Source organism: Myotis nattereri, assembly GCF_964212035.1.
Source record: "Myotis nattereri genome assembly, chromosome: 19".
Taxonomy (NCBI): Eukaryota; Metazoa; Chordata; class Mammalia; order Chiroptera; family Vespertilionidae; genus Myotis; species Myotis nattereri.
The window spans coordinates 24835542-24856748 of NC_138095.1; the positions used below are offsets into that span (position 1 = coordinate 24835542).

General features: G+C 54.7%; 1 protein-coding gene across 4 annotated transcripts in view; it reads right to left on the bottom strand.

Moving 5' to 3' along the window:
• The window catches only part of AP1B1 (adaptor related protein complex 1 subunit beta 1), a 55359-nt gene that overhangs the window by 3981 nt on the left and 30171 nt on the right, over nucleotides 1-21207 (bottom strand). For all 4 annotated transcript variants that reach the window (XM_081113803.1, XM_081113801.1, XM_081113802.1 and 1 more), the window contains exons 3-18: nucleotides 19250-19355; nucleotides 17647-17782; nucleotides 16627-16872; nucleotides 15266-15456; nucleotides 14211-14432; nucleotides 11154-11274; nucleotides 10592-10687; nucleotides 9481-9596; nucleotides 9000-9165; nucleotides 6285-6383; nucleotides 5655-5914; nucleotides 4844-5045; nucleotides 4039-4059; nucleotides 3276-3419; nucleotides 1785-1930; nucleotides 103-232 (exon numbers count right to left, since the gene is read on the bottom strand). In XM_081113803.1, coding sequence (XP_080969929.1) covers nucleotides 103-232; nucleotides 1785-1930; nucleotides 3276-3419; nucleotides 4039-4059; nucleotides 4844-5045; nucleotides 5655-5914; nucleotides 6285-6383; nucleotides 9000-9165; nucleotides 9481-9596; nucleotides 10592-10687; nucleotides 11154-11274; nucleotides 14211-14432; nucleotides 15266-15456; nucleotides 16627-16872; nucleotides 17647-17782; nucleotides 19250-19355 — 2402 coding nt within the window. The remainder of the gene's footprint in view (nucleotides 1-102; nucleotides 233-1784; nucleotides 1931-3275; nucleotides 3420-4038; nucleotides 4060-4843; nucleotides 5046-5654; nucleotides 5915-6284; nucleotides 6384-8999; nucleotides 9166-9480; nucleotides 9597-10591; nucleotides 10688-11153; nucleotides 11275-14210; nucleotides 14433-15265; nucleotides 15457-16626; nucleotides 16873-17646; nucleotides 17783-19249; nucleotides 19356-21207) is intronic.

The window sequence follows — 21207 nt, forward strand, 5'->3', positions numbered from 1 at the left end:
CAGGGCTCCACACACACAGCACAGGCCCAGACCGTCCCACCAGGCTCCCCCTGGGGTGGGTGTGCGGGTAAAGACGAGGGGCGTGGTCCCGCCAGAACACACCTGGAGGTTGTTCAGAGGCTCCATCTTCATGACTGAGCCCACCGTGTTGAGAGGCAGGGAGATCTCCACGGTCTGGTTGGGGCTGAGTGGCGCATGGACCTGGAGGGGAGCAGCGGGGGCCAGACCAAAGCTGTGGAGAGAGAAGTCCCCGTAGGGACGGCAGGGGAGCAGGTGCTGACACATGGGCTCCTCCAGCCCCAGAGCTGGGGCACCGGTCGGCAAGAAGCCTCTCTCGCAAGCCGGCCTCACGCCAGGCCCAGGCCCAAGCCAGAAAGACCAACTTCTGACCCTGACCCTCCAGCCCGCAATGGCCTGGCGGACAGGAGGACAGAGTGTCAGGCGGCTGCAGGCTTGAGCCCATCTCTGCTCCTCTTTGTCCTCTGGGCGAGGCACTGGGCAGACGCAGGTAAGCACAGCCTCGCCCTGCCCCTCAGAGCGCTCCATCCGATACCCGGGTCTGTGCGCTTCTTCAAACCTGAAAACTCGGCGCCTGCCCAGCTGCTGCTGCCCATTCCCATCTCCCAGGAGGGAGCTGACCCCAGTGACACACAGGAAAGGCCTGCTTCTAGATAAAGCAGCACAGGGGCCCATCAGGAGGACCCCAGCCACAGGTTCTGGGAAGATATGTACAGTTATGATGGGCACCATGAACTGAGCATTTGGAATTACACCAATTCCTATCCTCATAAGAAGAATGACAGGTATATAGTCTCCCAGCTTCCGGGACACACAGATTCAGGGAGGGTGAGTGGCTCTGCCGGAGACAGAGCAGGAGATGACGGGGAACCTCAGGCCCTGGTGCTGGCCCGGCACTCCGGGCTCCACCACAGCTGCTGCGTGACCTGCTGAGCCCAGGCCATCACCTGCTCACAGGAGAGGGTGGCACTGACCTCCCTGGGCTGCCAGGTGGCTCCAGGGAGACAATACTTTGAAAGCCCTTGGCATAGGGCCTACAACTTAGGAAGCTCTCAACACACAGTAAGTTTGTTATGAGTGATCACAGGACCACCCCTTGGAGCCTGGAGTGTCTGTGGCCTCCAGGGTCACGTGAGGGTCAGTGGGAGAGCAGCTGCCACCCTCCCTGGTCTGACAGAGGGTCAGGACCCACTGGCCCGAAGGCTCTCCCTGAGGAAGCAGCCCCTTCAGTCAACTTCTTAGAGGCTCAGTTTGCTCATCACTGGAGCTGCTCAGGAAGAAGAATCATCAGGAGAGGCTGCTCAGGTTCCCCGGGAGCTCGGGCCTCGCCGGCCTGGTGCATGAAGACCCTCACGGTGCCAGACGGCAGACTTCCCCCCGGCCCCCCGTGCAGGGGACCTGCTGGGGATGAGGAGCCTGGAGCAGCCACCACTCCCCATCAGCCTTCTTAGAGCTGGGAGCAATTCAGGGCTGGGAAGGAGGCCCCAAGCTCCTGTTAAGTGGGGTGTTGCCAAAGGCTGGAGCTGGATTTCCGTCAGTAAAACACTGACAGGGAGGAAGGCAGTCGAAGGGGAGAAACCCAACCCCTTGGCCCAGTACTTCGAAGTCCACATTAAGAGGTCACTGGGGGAGAAATTAGTTTTGGTCTGAAGTGTGGTTGTGAGGAACACCCACCTTCACCAGAAAAAAGGGCCCAGGCCCCTGCAGCCTCAGCTCCGACCTGCAGCCACCACAGGGCGCTCAGCAGGCGGCCGTGGGGAGCTCACCTGTTGCGGTTGAACTGGATGGCAAAGTCGGTCATGACTTGCAGGGCCTTGTTGGTCAGCTGCAGGTCCATGGAGATGGAGCCCACCTGGCGGGTGAAGGTGCCCAAGATCTCCAACCCCTTGGCTTTCATGGCGGGGAGCCAGATCTGCAGGGAAGACGGTGGGGAGGGGCTGCAGTTCGCCATTTCCCCAAAGCTCAACAGGCTCCCCGAGAGTCCTTCCGCTCTCTCCCCTGCAGGGGCCTCCGTGCCTTTACCACCAGGGGATGACAATGTGCATCCCAGCAGGAGAACAGCCCTGCAGGGCCACCGGGGCCACCACCACTGGAGCAGCTCGGGTAGGGAAGTGCTTGGTGTGCCCAAAGGCTGGCCCAGATACTCAGAGGTCAGAGAAGGAACACTCAGGAAGGAGGCCGAGGAAGGCGAGGACAGCCTCCTGAGGAGCCAAGGAGAGCTGGGGCCCAGAGCCCAAGGCCATCCTGGGCCTCCGCCAGGGCCGTGGGCCTCCCTGGCCGTCACAGCCTGTCCTCTCCACAGAGGCAGGGCTGGCCTTTAATTGCGGAAACTGGTCTAAGGACAGTACCTAAGGGCCCTTGCTGGCAGGCCCCCTGCTGTTTGGCTGCCCTTGTCATCCTGGTCTCAAGTGTAAGAGCTGCCTCTTCTGAGAAGCCCGTCCCCTGGCTCCTTCCCTAGTGGTACAGGGAGTGTTTGCTGAGCAAAGAGCTTGAATTAAAGCCCTGCCCATCTGCTGGTGTCACCCTGTGGACATGCAAGTGCCTCTCAGGCCGTCATCTCACTCAGATGGCTCCCAGCAGTGGCAAAAGGCTCAGGCCCTCCTGGACAGCTTCCCCAACACGTCCTTTTAGCAAACGTCCCATCATCTCTCCAGCTGCCAATCCAGGCACCTCAGAGCCATCTGGGCAGTAGCCCTCAGCCCACCCTGACCCTATGCCAGGCATCTCTTGGTTCTTGGGTCGACGCTCAACCTGGGCTTATTGATTATTTTTTAAATTACAGGTGTAGGTAGGGGCACAGTCCACAGATCTCATTTAAGGACAGGAGAGGAAGGGCATTATAAAATGTCTGTTATCAATGAGAGGCACGGGGCTGGACAGCACTGAGAAGCGCTGCTCCAAGTAGATGGGACTGTGCTAGTTCCCTGGAGGGTGCTGGCTCTCCCTCACCTCCAGGCTTTCCCGCAGGCTGGAGCCCTCTCCCCACTTTGCCTGGCTAACTCTGACTTGATCTGTAGGCCTGAGCGCCAGCTTCCCTCTGGGATGCCTTTCCCTGGCCACCCCCATGCCTGACTCAGCATCCCTTCCCTGTGCTCCCACAGCCCCCAGCTGCCCTGGGCATGGTGCTGGCAAACTGCGGCTCCTGGAGCCCGCCCCGCTGGCCTGAGCAGATTCCGTAGAATGAGCCATTTTAGGAGCGTGCACATCAGTTTCTAACTTCTCTCCGCTCTTGCCACGAGAGGAGGCATGGTACTTACCGCTTTGGGGGCCACATATGATCCTGACAGGGTGCCCACGCCACTGGTCAGGTCAAAGAGATCACTCAGGCCACTGCCCATGGGGGCACCTAGGTTAGCTGGTACTGTTGCTGCTGGAGGTGTCACGAAGTTGGGGCCCCCGATCTGGAAAGGAAAGAGAAGGGGTCAGTGGCAGGTACCGGAGGCAGGGTCATCAGGGGCCTGGGATAAGTGTAGCCACCTGGCTCTTTAGAAAATGGGGTGGGCGGGCCAGGAGGGGGTCCCACAAGGCTTCTTGACATCAACTCTAAGTTGCAGAAACAAGAAAGAGTGAGGTGGGTGGAGAAGAGAGGCCGAGCTCTCCTGTGCCCTGCAAATCTCAAGCCTTAGGGGTGACCTCTAGGAAAGCTGGGGACACTTGTAAACACTCAGTCCACCGATAAAAGGGGCACCAGAGGCACACTGCTGCGAGAGGGCTGTGCTGGGGAGACGGGAGTGTGCCCTCCAAGATACCAGAGAGGGCCCATGGGGACAGAGAGGGCCAGTGATCCTCAGGATGACCAGGCAAACTGTCACTGGGTAGTGAGGACGGGATGAGGAATTCATGGGTTTGGGGGCCCAGTGGCAGGTGGACTGCCAGGACAGAGGCTGCCGGGACGCTGGACAGAGGCCAGGGCTCAGCAGGGAGGGCCTGCTTTGACATCATCTGCCTCTTGGGATGTTAGGCCAGCGCTCTCAGGAGGAGCAGGGACGAAGGCTTGGTGACGCAAGGGTTGAACCGTACCCCTTCAGGCTCATCCCCCATCTCCAAGCAGAAGCAGGCAGGGTGAAGAGAACAGGCAGCCACATGCAGAGAGAAAAGCCAGGAAGGAAGACATACAGAGAGACGAGGTGAGGGGTGGGGCGGGTAGAAAGAAGGAAAGAGAGAAAAGATTAGTTACTGCTGCCCCATCCAAGATGAGTCTGGTGCAAGGCTGTGCCAGGACTAGGAGGGGCCTAGACTGTTTCTATGATGAGCACTAGCCCCCGGGTCTGACCCTACCACCCACATCCTGTGCCACAGCCTTGGGATCTGAGCCAGCATGACTAAGTGACACAGGTTCTGCTGCCCGCTCTACTGTCTCTACCAGCTCCTGAAGAAGTTCCAGGGAGATACCCAGGCCAGTCTCACACCCCCTTCCTACAGGGGAGCAGAACTGTCCCTGTTTCTCAGGCCCGCTGGGCTGCTGCCGCAGCCGGTGCAAGGTTTGGGGTACATGGACACAGATCTGGCTCCTTCAGCCTTACAGGGCCAAGCTGCCTGCAGGGTCAGGCTCGGGGGAAGGGACTAGGACTGGCCTAGCCTGCCCCAGGTCTCTTGGGGGCTCAGTGGCAGGACCAGGGGCTAAGTCCTGTGTCTGCCATTTAGCACTATGCTCTTGCTCTCTTTGAGGGGAAGTCTCCTGACCTCTTTAACCTGTTTTCTCAGTTGTACGTAGGGAGCTACATGATCACCTTCATGGGCAGCGGGGCCTGGCACACAGGGCCTTCAGTGACTGCTCCTCGGAAGAGCATTACCAATGGCATCTAGAGGGGTCCCCAGGACATACCAGGCTGTCAAGGCCGCCACCGAGAAGGTCCACAGCTCCCATTTGCACCGAAGAGGTGGCCAGGGGTGGGCCGCTCACTGGGGGGCCGAGGTCCAGGTTGAGGAGGTCACCCAGCAGGTCCCCCTGGGCGGGAATGACATCTGGCTGCTCACCAGAGGGCGCTCCAGCAGGGGCTGTCTCAGGGCTCTCTGTGCTCTCGCTCCTTTGGGGACGCAGGAGGGAGAGGATCAGAAGGGTTGGGGGCAGACGGTCTCAGGGAGGTCAGAGTCCCCATTCTGCAGGATCCTCCCCCAGGACAGGCACTGGGTCTCCTCACTGTCCCTTAGGGGCTGTCCATATGCCTCCTCTTCCTCCCATTCCCCTGCCTGTCCATTTCTCAGCTGTCTAAGCGATGCAGCCTCACGGGGAGGAGAATGGTATTTCCACCACTCCGCCTACTCTACAGAGAAGACTGGATGCCAGTCCCCAGGGGACTTGGCAACCAGGCCAAACCAACCACCTGGAGCGGCAGAGGAGGAAGGCGAGAACAGTGCTCTGGAGTCAGAATCGTCTGAGCCCAGCTCTGGGCTGTGGGATGCTGCACCAGGCATGCCCACTCTCCATGCCCACTGTCCTCGCCTGTTAAATGGGGCATGTCTCAGATCTGTTGTAAGGATCAAATGACGTCACCTAATCAACACCTGGTGTGTAGTCGGCATTCAATAAGAGTTGCTGGAATTATAACTTCTCTCAGACTCGGGCCCGAGCACCTGTGCTACTGAACTGAGAAACCAGGGGAGGCTCCGCCCGGCAGCTGGCCCACTTCACTCACGAGGCGGTGCGGGGCGGCAGGCTCTTGTGCACCACGCCCCGGCCCCCCTCCACAAAGGCGCTGGGCGGCTTGTGGTAGACGGAAGCCAGCGTGCCGATGTAGCAGATGAGCTCGTCCAGCAGCGTGGGCTCGATGAGGTCTGTCTCTTCTGAGATGAGCGGCTTCTCGGCCAACACCACCTCCTTGGCTGCCACTGGGTCTGTGGAGAGCAGGCGCCAGTAGATGTAGCCACGGTCCCGCAGGTCTGGGTTGTCTGAGTCCTGGGGGCATGAGGAGAAGCTTGTGAAACTCAGAGCACAGCAACCGGGGAAGGGGAAGTTCAAATGGATAGGGCCCAGCACCCTGCCCCCCAACTTTCCACTCTTGCCCACCCTAGCAGGCCATGCCCACTCCTATCTCCATTCCCCACTCCCCTCCATGGCAGTCTGCCCTCCCTGCCTGCATACAAACCCTCTGGTTCTCATGACTTCCCTCTCCCTGCTCATTTACAGTCCGTCTCAACTTCACTACCTGACCCCATTCCATCTTTTTGGTTGATGACTGAGCCAAACCCACGACGGTGCCAGTCTTAGGGGCAGGACCACCCAGGTCTGGCTGCTTGGACTGAAGCAGGGAGGCTGGGGCACCCACCTGAGTGGCCAAGCTGAGGACCTGCTGCACCAGCTCCTGGGTCTCTGTTGGCTTCTTCAGGAAGAGTTTCACTATGGCTGTCAGCAGCTGTAGCTGGACCTGCAGGGAGACAGAAATGACAAGGAAACAGTGGCTTCATATGGGACAGTAAGAAACCCAATGAGGGCCTTGAAGAGGGAAAGGGTGGTGACGGCCCTGGAAGCAGAGACCAACTTTCCCGGGTTTGGGGGTGGCCGTAGAACACACTAAGGTGAGCAGAGGGTGTTGGCAGTGCTGAACAGCCAAGACCACTCAGGAAGCAGTGGCCACTGTACTGTTTGGCAACCCCAGGCCGGCCAGGGGATGCTGCCCTGCCCGAGGGCCCAGAAACCATTCAGGACTCCAGGCCTCGTGGTGCCTCAAGGAGCTCACAGCTTAAAAAGGCAACATGTGTAGCTGGGATGCTTCTTAAAGGGACCACCATCAATAACAGAGATGCTGCCAGTGAGGCCCAGGGCACCAGGCCAGTTGGGCCCCAGAGCCAGCCTGTTGTTGAGCAGCTGTGCTTCCACCAGACAGTGGGCCATCCCTGTCCAGCCCTCGCTCACCTCCGCCTCTTACCTGGCTGCTGCCTTCCCCCGAACTTGCCTCCTGCTGCCGGCAACCTGGCCAATCCCTCCTCACACCCTTGGATCTCACGCTGCCCCAGCCTCCACCCCCTGCTTCTGTAGCTTCCTGACACTCTCATAGGATCGACCTACAGGATGGAAATGCCGTCCCCTGGAGAGAGCCCTTGAGAGCAGGCAGATCATGTCTGTCACAGTTGTATCCCTGGTTACTGTGCAATCTAGTGCCCAGTGCATAGCGGGCACTAAGGAAAAACCCGCTGACTGAAGAGACAATTCTCTGCACATCTCATTTTTGTCAGTCCTGGGACAAGAAGGCTCTTGAGCCAGGGTTCTGCCAAAGACAGGCCCGAGTCCTGTCGGGCAGGAGGGCACCTATAAAAACAAAAGGCTAATTACACTGGTACATAGGGTAGCAGCAGTAGCAGGGGGGAGGGCATGTGGTCTGTTTCTGGGATTAGATGAACCAGAGTCCTTGCGATTTGGTTACACGTGGGTCAATGGCAGAGGAGCAGGGGGCTGGCTGTTTTCAAGCAGGAGGCAGCCCAGGGGCTGGCTTCCAGCCCTGGCTCTAACCCCTTGGCTGGCAGTGCAGCCAAAGCCATTCACCCTGTCAGTGAGGGAGAGTCAGTGAGGGAGAGGCATGGCCCACTTCACGGGGTTCTTGTGAGCTCTGAAGTCTAGCAGCTGCCTTGGAGCTGGAGTTAGACTGAACACCTCAACGGAACTCTGGTTCTATCACTTCCCCGCTGGGTGACCCTGTACAAGGCAGTTCACTTCCCTGAGTGTGTTTCCTCACCTATAAAATGGGCATATACTTCATAGGATTAATGGAAGAGTCAATATGACAACAATGTAAAGAACCTATTGCGTATTCTGTTCAAGACACAACAGCTGTCATCATCCTCGTCAATATCAGCATGGCCACCACTCAGGGACTCTTTTACCAAGTTCTCCCCAGCCCCGGTCAGCTGGCTGCCTGAAATCGTTCCTCACTGCCTGGTGTGCTATGCTGGCTGGCAGCTCTGGCCGCAAGTCAACTCCTCCCAGGCCCTACCAGCAGCCCTCCTGCAATGATGCCATCCAGATAGGGGCCAGACGTAAGCTGGGATGATGACGCACCACCCTGGCTAACACTTTCTGAGCTTCCCATCCATGGCTGGAAAGGCCAATGAGCCTAGGGCAAGGAGCTCAAATAGACAATCTAAAATAAGTTCCTGCCCTGGCTGGTATGGCTCAGTTGGTTGAGCGTCACTCCATGCATCAAAAGGTCAGGGTGCATGCTGGAGGCACCGATTAATGTTTCTCTCTCACATCGATGTTTCCCTCTCTCTCCTGTCTCTCTAAAATACAAATTAATTTTTAAAAAAGATAAAATACATTCCCAAACTGCAAAATACTAAATAAGTATTCTTATAAAAGCTTTGAACTATATTGTGAACCCAAGAGGCAAAGAGAGCAGGCCAGTTAAACTAAACCACCACCACCACACAGCTACTGTTTGCTAAGCAACTTTATATTTCTCCTAGGAGCTATGGTTTAGTACTTGCTAATTCAGTGTTTGGGGTGACTTTATAGAACATAAGAACCACAAAGAGTAATACTTGATTGTATACGTGCGTGTTTACATGAATAGAGGTATGTGTATACCTGCTGGTATATTCCTAAACTCCCTCTCAAGTATCCCCAAGAAACCAGTAAATAACATTAGTGATCTCCAGGGGAACTGGTGGCCAGGAAAGGGGTAGGAAAGAGAGTTTTCACTATAAATGTTCTTTTGCACCTTTTCAACTTTGAACCGAATCAATGTATTAACTATTGAAGAGAAATAGGAAAACAAAACCAGAACGCTTTGCCTGCTTCTGGTGCACACCATCGCAGACCGTTCTCGCACGTCCCTCCCTGAGGTACTAGCGGTGGGAGGAAGAGGAGCCACACCTGTCCCCCCATAGCACTTCCCTGTCTGTCCACACCATCGATGCAGTATTAGCAGGGGCAGGGCCCTGAGGCCGGCAGGCTGCGGGGAGGTGTCAGAGCAGGATGGATGGCAGTGATGCCACTGCCAGGCATGACCCACCCCTGGCTTACGCTGGCCTGCGTGATGGCTCACCTGCGTGCTCTCGTCATGGAAGCCCTCGAGGAAGCTCTCCAGCAGCTCATCCGCATTGTCAATCCGCTCGGCATACTCGCCCACAATCCAGATCATGGCAGCCCGGGCCTCGGGCTCATCCAGGGAGTCCAGGTTCTCGCACAGTGTGGCAATCACGCTCTCATACCTGGAGACCAGCACACAGTCAGCAGTGAGCACTGAGGGAGCCCTGGCAATGCAGGGGAGGCCCAGCAGGGCCAAGAGAGACAAGCAGATGCCCCCACCCAAGGCCCCGAGGTGAGTAAAGGGATCTGAGTTTTATCTGTTACATTTTAGTTATTTTGGTCTGGGGAGCAGAGAAGGGGCAGCAGAGGAGAAATAAAAAACCCAGGGTTTCTTTTGCGAATGCTGCTTGTGGCCCGGAAGTAAGGAAGAGGGGAGAGGCTCCTTGCTTTCCCTTCCCACAGAGCCGCAGCAGCCTCGCGGGGGGACGGGCACACACTTGTTGGGGTATTTGCGGAAGATGTCCTTGATGACCACGATGGCTTCCTGGACCACGTAGTTCACCTTGGTCTGGATGAGATCGAGCAGCGTGCTCACGCAGCGCTCTGCAGATTGCTGTGTGGGAAGAGGAGAGGGTGGGTAAGGCCCCGGGACCCATTCCCAAGAGAACTTCTAACAACCGTGCCTTGGCCAACGGCTCAGTCCTGCCTTGCCCACCTTCCTTGTCACAGTGGGAGGACAGGACAGCCATGGTGCCTTGGGACAGCAGGGCATAGGGAGACAGAGCTAGACTGAGGGGGAGGCCAGTGGAGCTTCTGAGAGTGGGAGAGCCCTTGGAGCTCCTCTAGGCAAGCCCTGCGGGCAGAGTGACCATGCACCAGCCTGACCTCACCTCACTTCTCCTTCCTTCCCCAGATGGTCTCCTGCGACCAAAACGCTTAGAAAAGTTCTGTTTAGACATCCCCCCGCCTGCCTCCCTCCCCCAGCCCCATTCCAACATGCTGCGCTAATGCCCTTGTGGAGAGATTTCTCAGGAGGCCATCACAGGTGCCAACGGGAAAATGTCGTAAGGGACTGAGGTGACCAGCTGTCCCAGGATCTCCCAGCCTCCAGTGGACCCATTTAAGGAGTCAACTCAGTGGTCAAGGAGCATCTCCTCAGGCAGAGAATGGGATGGATGAGACGTCTGGACACAGGGGTTTGCAGAGCCCTTGGGAGCATGGGGAAAGGGGCACAGGGTGGGCTGAATCATGCATGGCCCTTGCCAGAACCTTTGACAGGCACAGGCCCTGACCCAAAGCTGCATGAAGTGAAGGTTAAGTCTACCAGGGCCACCACCAGCTGGGGCTCCCCCATCGGCTTAGCTAAGATGCAGGAGAACCCATGTCATGGGTCCATTTCATTTGCAACAACTCGAAGGCCTAAAGGAGATTACAGAATGAGAATAAGCCCAACCAAACCTGCACAATGGTGCCTTGGGGACTCTAGCAGTGACGCGCAGGCCTTCCTGGACCACAAGCTGACAGATTCTGCTAGAATCAGACCGGTTTCCTGCTTTCAGCCCCCTTCCCCCCCCACCCCCAGCTGAAGACAGAGTCCCAGAGCCTTACCTCCACCTTGATGGCGCAGCGGCCAATGGCTCGCACAGCCTTCCGTACAAAGTCTACATCCACCTCTGTCGCATACTCTTTAAGCTCTGCCAAGACCTGTGGCCCAAAAAGAGAAGATGGGATTGGAGGGGATCTAGTGGGGCAAACACCTAGAACACCCCTGGGCAGTGGGGATGCACAGACCCCTAGAAGGATGAGATTCTGCCTCTTGCTAGAGGTGGAAGCCCTGGGGGAGGGAGAAAGATGGCAGGTGCTCCAAGAGAAAAGCAGGGAAGGACTAATTGGTAGGGCTGGACAGCCCTTGTTCAGGTTGACCTAGCTCACACACCCACCTAACTACCACTTTTCAATGAATGGATAAGTGATGACAGGGAGAACAAACTCTTTATCACAACATTTGTTTCATGCTTGTTTACAAAACCCCATGCCCAGTGCTAAGCACTCTTCACGGATGAACTGTCGGTTAACAGTGAGATCAGCCAGCCTGCCCAGAGACCACAGCTTGAGGGTGGTACTGCTGTCTACACCCACGCCCATGCCCCAGCCACCACCCTCTGCTGACCTGGGCGATGTTGGCCTGGGAGGCCAGGCGGATCATGATGTCCAGCTTCTCTAGCTTCACGTAGATGGGGTCATTGTACTTCACAAAAAAGACTTTCATCTCGTGCTTCAGGATCTCAGGCCTGGTGGCAGTGCAGGGCAGCCCAAGGAGCAACAAGCAAGCAATTAGTTCTGAGAAAACCTCTTCACATTTGTGGGGACATTTCTGGGGTGTCAGGTGAAGCCTGACATCCATGAAGGCAGTGGCCACCATGGCTGCACGCTTCTGGGCAGAGGGCCTACTGACTGGCTTGAGCAAAGTGGTGACTGGTCATTGCATGTCTAACCACATCCAGGAAGGGAAGAGGGAATATGAGCAGGAACAGCTTGCATTCTAGAGGCAGCAGGCAGCAGGCACTGGGCTTGGGGACCAGGCCTTGGTTCCATCCCAGCTTGTGCCTCAGGCGCCTACGACCTCACCCAGGTAATGAGCATGACACTGTGCCGGAAAGCAGCACCACTGCAGACCCCAGTCTCTAGTCTTAAAAAGTCCCGGAGTCCCGGACCTCGGCTTTTGGGAGTGTTCCCACCTTTCCCTAAATGAGAAAGGCGATTAAACTGTTTGTATAAACAATATGTTCTACGTGAAACACCTGCTTTCCTGCTGCATTTTGTTGCTGAGGGAGGCGTGTGCTCTATGTGGCCCCATCCCCGTGGAAGGTAGGGAACATAAGGAAATCTGTACATGGACTCCTCCAGATTCCACTTGGACCCAGCTATGTACTCTCACTACATCAATAATCCATCTCAGCCAGAGGACAACTACGACTCCCATGAGTCCTAGTGAATCTGAATGGGGGTGGTCCTGGGACCCCGGCACAGACTCCTACATAGCAGGGCTGCTGTGAAGCAAGACGATCAATAGCCTGCCTCAGAGGCACTGGCTACACAGGAGCCATCACCAGTGTCACTGCTCCTCTGGCACCACCCACATTGTTGAGATGAGGAAAGCTGACAGGTGGAGAGGCTTGCACCAGGTTACACACGAAATGCTAATAAGGATGGGAACAAGATAGCAGTCACCACCCTCAGCTCTTACTCTTATGCCGTTTCCAGAACAGAAAAGAGGAAGGCAAAGGAGTGAGGACAGAGGGTGAAGGGAGAAGACACACAGAGAAGGAGGAGGGACCCTGGGAACTCTGTGCTGCCGTGCAAGCTGCAGGGAGGTCCTGGCAGAGCAAAGAGCCTCCATCGTGCCTGTGGGGGCGGCAGGATCCGAGCTGGGGGGCAGCAGGAAGACGTGATTTCCGCAGTCAGGACTTGGCACAGCTGCCCAACCACTTGTCGGGACTGCGCCAGGTGGTGCCTTGGCAAAAGAACATCTTAAGAGATTTGCCATGTTAAATATAGCCCAGGGAGCCCTTCACACTGATCAGGGTCCATACGTCACTGCACCTTACTAATCCCACCCTGTAGCTGCGACTCCCTGTCTCACCCCTTGGTCTAGGCCAGCGGTTCTCAACCTGTGGGTTGCGACCACTTTGGCGGTCAAACGACCCTTTCACAGGGGTCGCCTAAGACCATCCTGCTTATCAGATATTTACATGACGATTCATAACAGTAGCAACATTACAGTTACGAAGTAGCAACAAAAATAATTTTATGGTTGGGTCACAACATGAGGACCTGTATTTAAAGGGCCAGAAGGTTGAGAACCACTGGTCTAGGCACTGAGAGTGCTTTCCCATATTTAATTCCCAAACCTGCACAAATGTCCCAATTCCACTGATATCTCTGGGCCCCCAAGAATGTCCTCAGAACCAGACTGATGCTACAATGACAAGGAGCGTGTGCTGTCTTCCAAGAGAGAATGTCTACGAGGCCCCTGTTCCCATGGCCTCACTCCCACCAACGGGGCTACTGTAACACACAAGGATCATGAGTTAGTTGCTGAGAAAGCCATTTGACCAAAAAGGCTGGTAGAACTCCAGCGTCCAGCTCTACTCTGCAAAGCTGCTGTAGAGCTGCTGGGGTCCCTCACTGGATCATTCCAGAGACTTCCTCCTGCTCTGGGCCCTTAATGTGGCACTCCTAATTGCTTTCAGCCCCACCCACTGCGGGCATCAGGCGCTTTCCCTCATAGGATCAGTGGCTTCCTGCTGCAATAGTTTCCATGGGGCAGATGGAAACAGGTTGCACAGCATTCTGAGCGACTTTCACATACCCCTCCCCTGGCCCCGAGGCTGTTGCAAAGTCCACACCATGCCTCACCTCCTGGAGTCCTCGGACTTCTGGGAATTCTGGGATTTAACTAGCACTACAGACTCTGTCTCCAGGAAAAATCTACAATCACACACACACACACACACACACACACACTTATACTCCCCATTTCCAGAGGGTTCTGCGGACTGTGGAGCAATCCATTATCTGTGGTTAAGAAGCTCTAAGCTAGCCCGGCTGGTGTAGCTCAGTGGCTGAGCATCGATCTATGAACCAGAGATCACAGTTCGATTCCCAATCAGAGCACATGCCTGGTTGTGGGCTCAATCCCCAGTAGGGGGTGTGCAGAAGGCAGCCAATCAATGATTATTTCTCATCATTGATGTTTCTATCCTTCTTTCCCTCTCTCTTCCTCTCTCTGAAATCAATTTTTATATATATATATATATATATATATATATATATATATATATATATATTTTTTTTTTTTTTTTTTTAAAGCAGCAGCTCCATGCAAGCCTTTACCTGGCCTGCTATCTGGTTAAGCTAAGCCAGGGTTTCTCAACCTCAGCACTACTGACATAACGGACAAAACAGTTCTGTCCTATGCACTGCAGGATGTTCAGCCGCATCCCTGGCCTCTACCCACTAGATACCAGTAGTACCTCCAGCTGTGACAACCAAAAACGTCTCCAGATGTTGTCAAATATCTCTGGGGACAAAGTTGTCCCTGGCTGAGAACCTCTGTAAGCTACTGAGACTTCCTGCACGGGACATGTCCATTTCCCTTTGGAGCCCTCTTCCCAGCAGCAGGCTCCCAGCAGGACACACTGCATGTGTGAGGCAGCCCTGGTACCTTTTCTGCACGATGAGGTTGATGTTGCGCAGCGCCACGTACTGCAGCTCAGGCTCCGCGGACAGCAGCGTGACCAGGGGCGGGGCCAGCTTCTTGAGCAGCGTGCCATAGTAGTCCAGGTCCTTGGACAGCATCTCCATGAACTTCATCAACACCTTCACAGCAGACAGCACCACAGCAGAGTTGGCGTGGGAGAGCCTGGGAGTGACCCGCTCACAGATACTGAGGTCCGTTCCAAGGGGATAAAGAGGACAGACAGACAAGGGGCAACGCCCTGTTTTTAGTTATCAAGATAGCACTTCTTTTTAAATGAAAGATCTAGATCTTGGTTTTGCTGCATGTAAACTGAACCTAAGTTTATGAAAACCACTCTAAGCCCCAGTTTCTTCCCCTAGAAAATGGAGATGATGCCGACTTCACAGAGTTGCTGGGGCCTACATGAGACAATGCATGTAAAGCACCAGCAGAATGCCAGGCATGTAGCAAATACCTGATAAATGTCAATTCCCCATCGTCCCCATCGTCCCCGCTGTGAGGACGCTCAAAGCGGCAGAATATCTTGCTGGTTAGGACCAAGGGTCAGGGGAGCCTAGCGTGGTCACCCGCACGGCTTTCTCCGTCTCTCTAAGGGGGGTTTCCTTACTTGTAAAATGGGAACAATAATGGGACCGACTCTACAGGGTTGCGTTAAGGATTTTCAGATGCACGGGAAGCACCAGCAGAGCCCCAGGTTCCCAGTGAGAATTCAGTGAATGGTGACTCTGACGCTGGCCACCTCCTTCCCTCAGCCCGAGGTGACCAGGGTGTCTGTCAGCTCCCAGGTCAGGTGTTGGCTTCTGTCTTTGCCCACAATGAGCAGTGAGCTGACTGCCTGAAGGAACCACTGACAGCCTGGCTCTGCCCTCCCTCGAGCTGTCTGAGGATGGTCTGTGGGCAAGGCCCTGGGAAGAAGCCCTCTAGAGGCTTAAGGCTCAGCTCATGATTAGAGCACCCCCCGCCCCCAACCTCCTAGGACCAGCTCCAGCTGGGCTGGCAAAAAGGGGCAGCTTGCTCACCTCTGGGCCTCTCGGTCATCCTTGGGCGTGTAGTTGGCCAGGCAGTCCAGGATAAAAATCTGGCCCCATTCAGTGCACTCGTTCAGGGCTGTCAGCAGCTTGTTAATGGACTGAGGGTTCAGGTCGAGGAGGTTGCTGCTGGGGTGAGACTCGGCAATCTCTGAGAGGGCAGCTACTGCATTTGCTACCACCTGGTTGAGAGGGTAGGAGGGGCAGAGGCTGAGGGCACTGCTCACAGGCCAGGGGGCAGTGGAGCTAATGAGGATTATCATTCAGAGGTTGAATAGCCTGAAAAAAAAATTACCCGAAGGGCAGGAGCAGAGACCCACTCTAAGCACTCACCCTACTGGTGCCTCTGTAAACTGGCACTAAAATAAGTGCACGCGCCAGTCAAGAAAAAGAAGAGGGGAAACAAAGGAAGATCTAGCTCCAGGTGCCTGGCCACAGAAAGCATCCCCAGGTCCCTGACACACAGCCCCCATCTACCGGCTACAACAGCTCCGTCAGGGTGTCAACAGTGCTCTGAGCTAGAAGGTCCCTGCAGAGCCCCCGGGGCTGCAGGAAACACCTGGGGCGAGAGTGCAGAGGGGCCTGCCAGGTGAAGCGCAACCCATTTTCACCAGAGCAGCTGTTTTTGTGTGTGTTCTGCCTGGCTTTTAACCTTCCCCTATGACAGTGCTCCAACGGCCATCCCTGAACTGGCCACTCAGCGCCGGTGTGTGATCAGTGTTTCTATCGGAAACAGAGAGCGCTGGCTGGGCTGAGAGGTTTGTGCATTTCATATCAAACAGGGCCTGAGAACTGCCCTCTAAACTGCTGTCACTGCCGTGTGTGAGGAGATGAGTCCCACTCCCAGCTATGCCCTGGTGCCCAGAGTCCAGGCTCTGCTACTTCCAGGGTGACCTCTATGTGGGGAAAGGGAAAAGCACCTCACATGAAAGCTCACTGATGGTCTTGGTGAGAAGACAGTGACAATGATAGTGACTGGAAGGAGGGTACTAGTCTTGGTTGCATGCCCCTTGAGTGCCAACTGTACTAGCCACATTACCTTTATAGCTTAAGCCTCACAGCGCTCCTGCCAACCATGCAGAATTAGAGCCACCTTACTGATGAAGAAGAGGGCTCTGGAAGGATAGGCAGCTTGCCCAAAGTCACCCAGCTTGGTAGAGAGAGCGCAAAGAAGGGAATCCAGACTAGTTCACTCCAAAGGAGGTACCCGAACCACTGCAGGCATGAAAACAGTTACCCCACCCAGCAAGGCTGACTTCCAGGAACTGGGGACTGTCTGGTGGGGGGTCAAGCCAAGGTTTTCCCGAGCAACGCAGGAGTGGTGGCGGGGCAGAGGGGATGGAGCAGCTTACCATGGGGTTAGAGTCGGAGATGAGGTCTTTAAGTGTGTCCAAGAAGCCCTGGTCCTCGACCAGCTGGGCATTGATATCGTGAAGCTTGGCCACACACACAGCCGCTGTCTTGCGAACATATGGGTCCTCATCCTTCAGGCACTTCCGGAGTGGCTCACACAGGTACTCTGTGATCTTGTCAACGCGGATGCAGCCCATGGTCCGCACAGCCAGGGCGCGGATTAGGGGGTTGGGGTCCTCACAGTCCTGAGGGGGACCAGCCATTAGCCAGGGCAGGAGTGAGCCGAGCAACATCAGATAGCTGCTGTGGGATCTCCCGCCAATTGCAGCCAACAGCATCATCAGTGCCATGGATGGGCATCTAGCATATGCCAGATACTGTTTTGGGCCTCTGTGCTTGGCCACCTCTGATCCTCACAGCATACAATACTCTTCCCGTTCCACAGGTGAAGGAGCGAACCTCTCAGGAAGGTCGCTAGCTCACCCAGTCACAGAGTGGAGCTGTGATTCAAACCCACATCCATCCAGCACCACAGCCTTCAGTCTTGCCACTGGGCCACAGGACCCTTCCTTTGCCCGTATCTGGGCATCCATGGGGATAGGGGAGCTAAGGTGCACAGAGCTGGCAATTCAAGTGCCTGCTTGCTCTTCGGTCTGGAGGATGGAAAATGCAGTAGGAGTGAGTCTAAAGAGAGACATAAAAGCTCGCAGACACTTGCTGAATCCTGCCCTGGTAAAGGACGCAGGCAACGGCTCACCCCTGTGGCATGCAGGGATCAACAAGCCATCAACAAGCCGTGTGCAGCTCCCCATGGAATGAGTTAGCAGGGGCTGCACCCTCTGATTTTCTGGAGAGCAGGAGCCCTCTGCTGGAAGATGAAGCCCTTGGCTGGGAGTCAGAGGGCCTGGAAAGGAGCCCGAGTGTTTCTACTCAGGGCCGTAGCGCCTCACCCCAGGAGATCAAGGAGACATGGAACAGTGAGCACCCATACCCCTCCCTCTCACCAAGCTCCGACTCACCTTCACAAAGGTGTTGACGGCCATGATGGCCATGTCAGGCTGACTCTTGGCATAGTTCATCAAGTACAGGTACACCAGCTTCTTCAGCTCCAGGTTGTCCGTCTGCATACAGTTTACCACATCAGGGAAGAGGGCACTAGAAGGTCAAAACGGCATCAGTGTGGGGAAGGCCGAAGAAAGGAAGAGGAAGATTTTCCAGGCAGCTAATGGGGAAGGGGGATGCGGGCAGACAGTGAGGAGGAGGAAAAGAGGGAGGTAACAGGACCTCCTAGCAAAAGGGAGAAAGAACATCACTGTGCTGTTACCGTGAATACCTGTTAGTAGAAACAGAATTCCAAAGGATGATTTTACAAATGAAAAAAAGTCCTTTTTTCTTTTCCCAGGGGTCAGAGATGAGCTCTGGAGCCCATCAGCCCTGGTTAAAGTCCAGCTCTGCCTCTTGTTAGCTGTCTGAACTTGGGAAAACTCCTTCATCCCTGCCCAACCCTGACTCTGTTTCCTCATTTGCAAGAAAGGGGAAACAAAACTCCATTTCTTTCTCCTTCTCCCTTCCTCTCTGAAATCAATAAAAATATATTAAAAATAAAAAAGAAGAAACATCAATGATGAGAGAGAATCACTGATGGGCTGTCTCCTGCACACCCCCTACTGGGGATCAAACCTGCAATCTGGGCATTTGCCCTGACTGGGAATTGAACGGTGACCTCCTGGTTCATAGGTCAATGCTCAACCACTGAGCAACACTGCTGGGTGGATTATCCCCATTTTATAGAAGATGATATGAAGCTCATAAATGTCAAATCTGGGAATTGTAAGGGAATGCTGGGAAAACATATCTGAAAGTATTCTGCAGACTCTCAAACACGGAGCAAGTGTTAAGTTGTTGTAAAATCCAGTCCCTGCCCTTGACTTTACAATGTGGTGGGCAGGTAAAGACAAGTACACAGAAGAGGAGAATAGTCTAGAATTAGTGCTGGGTGACAGGAACATAGAGAAAATGCTGCGTTCAGGGCAGTGGGCTGGGGTGATGAGGAAGGCAGCAGGGAGACACGAATGGGTTTTAAAAGACGGAAAGCCAAGCTGGGGACATGGAAAAGGGGAAAGGGACATGCCAGGCAGGAGAAAAGCATGAACAAAGGTGTGGCAGCAATTCTACACGACTGTTCAGGCAACCAGATGCAAACCAGAGGCTGCCAACTGACGCCAAACCCAATACACTCCATCTGCAGGTGTGTTTTGCGTGGGCAGTGTTCATTTCTGTGTGTAACATCACCTGGCAATCTGACGCAGGGAGATTTCAAATGAAAAATCCAACTTTCCATTCTTTGGAAAAACCAGAAGACCTGGCTGCACTGGTTCATTTCCCCAGCCGGCAGCAACCCTCCGTGGTTTCTGACAGGGCTCGTGCCACATCCACTCACTCACCCCATTACGGCCTGACCCCACCAACATTGGAGATCATGACCCCGCTGCAAATAAAGCCTTCTGTTCGGAAAGGAGGTGCATGAAGGGAGCTGGATGAGGGGAGACGGGGGTCCCTAGGGAAGCCCTAAAGGAGAGATCTGAACTGGATCCTGCTGCCACTCAGCCTCCTCCTGCACACCTGACATCTTTGCCCACTGTCATTGATGCAATCACTTTCTTCACCGCCTCCTTCTTCTTCTCCTTCTTGTCGCTGTTGAGCTCTGCCTTCAGCTCGAAGATCTCCCCTGAAAGAGGAGGCAGGCATGAGTGATCCATTCCCGCCTGCCAGAGGGTGACTCCCCAGTCCCCGACTTCCAAGAGTGAGGGAGGCAGGTAAGACACTCCAGGCTACCAGCTGAGGGCAGTTTGAGGCCCCTGGCCTTGGGTGGGGCAGGCAGCAGAGAGACAACTATTAGGAGAGGAATTATCAAGATGAAAGCTTGGAGGTCACACTGGATTGACGAGAGAGGAACTGTGGACGCTACAGGGTTCTGAGGGAGACAAAAAGCAGGAAGGCAGATCCTGCTCACCCAGATGTCTCAAGACACACAGAGGGAAGCAAAGTCCTTTAGCCACCCTTACCCAAAGCCCTCAAGGCAGTGTGTATGGGACCTGGGGACTTAAAGTTTGAGGGAGAGGGTAGGATTTGCTTGTTTCCCACATTCGCTTTTCCTGTTTTCCTAGAACCTCCAGTTAAAACAGCTCACTCAGGGTTTCACTTCCTGTGCCACAGTGGTTGCTCAGCTCTGAAAATGGGAATTCAGCTGCTCTATCTAACACGCAATAAACTGTCTTAAGAACTTGATGATCTGGAAAAAGCAAATGAGGAAGTAGGCTTGTTTGGGGCCCTGCCATGGAGAGGTAGCCAGAACCCCGATAACCCCCAGTAAAAAGTTAAGAGGGCTGACTTTGGAGTGATGGGCTCTCTAAACAACAGCCACCAGCATTTCCTGAGCCTTCTCTAAGCCAAGTGCCACACTAACTTCTCCCCACACTTTTCCTCATTTCATCCTTACAACAACTCTGCATCTCCCCCATTTTACAGATAAGCAAACAGAGGCTGTAAGAAGTTCAGTAACTTGCCCAAGGACACATACCAAATAAGAGGGAGGGCCAAGATTCAAAGCCAGCGCTGCTAGCTCCAGGACACTCACTTTGCTTCTCGGGGCCTGTTTTCTCGTCTGTACTCTCTCCCTTGACCAGAGCACTGAATTTTCTCATTTAACACAGATGTCAATCACTCATTTCAGTGTGTGCCACTCAGTGTGTGGCCGGCATTAAGGGTGGTCACTGTTATGACTAATTTATCACATGACCCTCTGTCTTGGCTATCTCTTTTGAAGGAATAAGAGCCCTAGTCCCTCTCAAGTTAGTTGGGGCGGGGCGGGGGAGGGGGAAGCAGACTATCATGTGGGACGTAAGAGCTGAGGAAGCTCTAGATTAGGTGGATTTACAGTGAGAAAAAGAAAACTTAGCAGGTTTTTATCGTGACTGAATAACGTGGTGTTTACCAAAGAACTCGAAAAACAAGGCAAATTAAGAACAAACGCACAGCACAGCCCAGGACAAGGCCAAACTGAGGGCATTGCTCAACGGACAGGAGGAATCTGCAGACCTCGCATTCAAATTCACGGCTCTGTAGGGCTGAAGGAACCCATACCCTTCTCCTCCAAGAGACTGTGGGGGCCCTGTCTCACAGCTGTGGAATCCAAACAGACCATGATGACTTTGACCCTGGGCCCTGCTGCAGGGCTGCCCCTGCTTTGCTTGAAACCTTTGGCCGGTTATAGTACAACTGGCCGTCAATTGAGTCACCTTAGCTCCAAAAAGGCTGATGAGGTGAACTTGGGATCTGCCTGCATCTGAATATCTCCTTCCTCAGTGACCAAGCCTACCTCCTCAATCACATATGAGGCATCTGATTCTGTCTACCCACAGCCACCCGCCTAGCTCAGGCACCATCATCTCCACCTCTCACCGGAGCTGTGGTACTGGCCTCCCTACGCGTCCCCCAAGCTCCACTTTTTTATTAGACTCTGCCTTGGATCTTCCCTTGCTTAAAACCATCACTGAGGTCAAATTTGGATCCAGGCATCA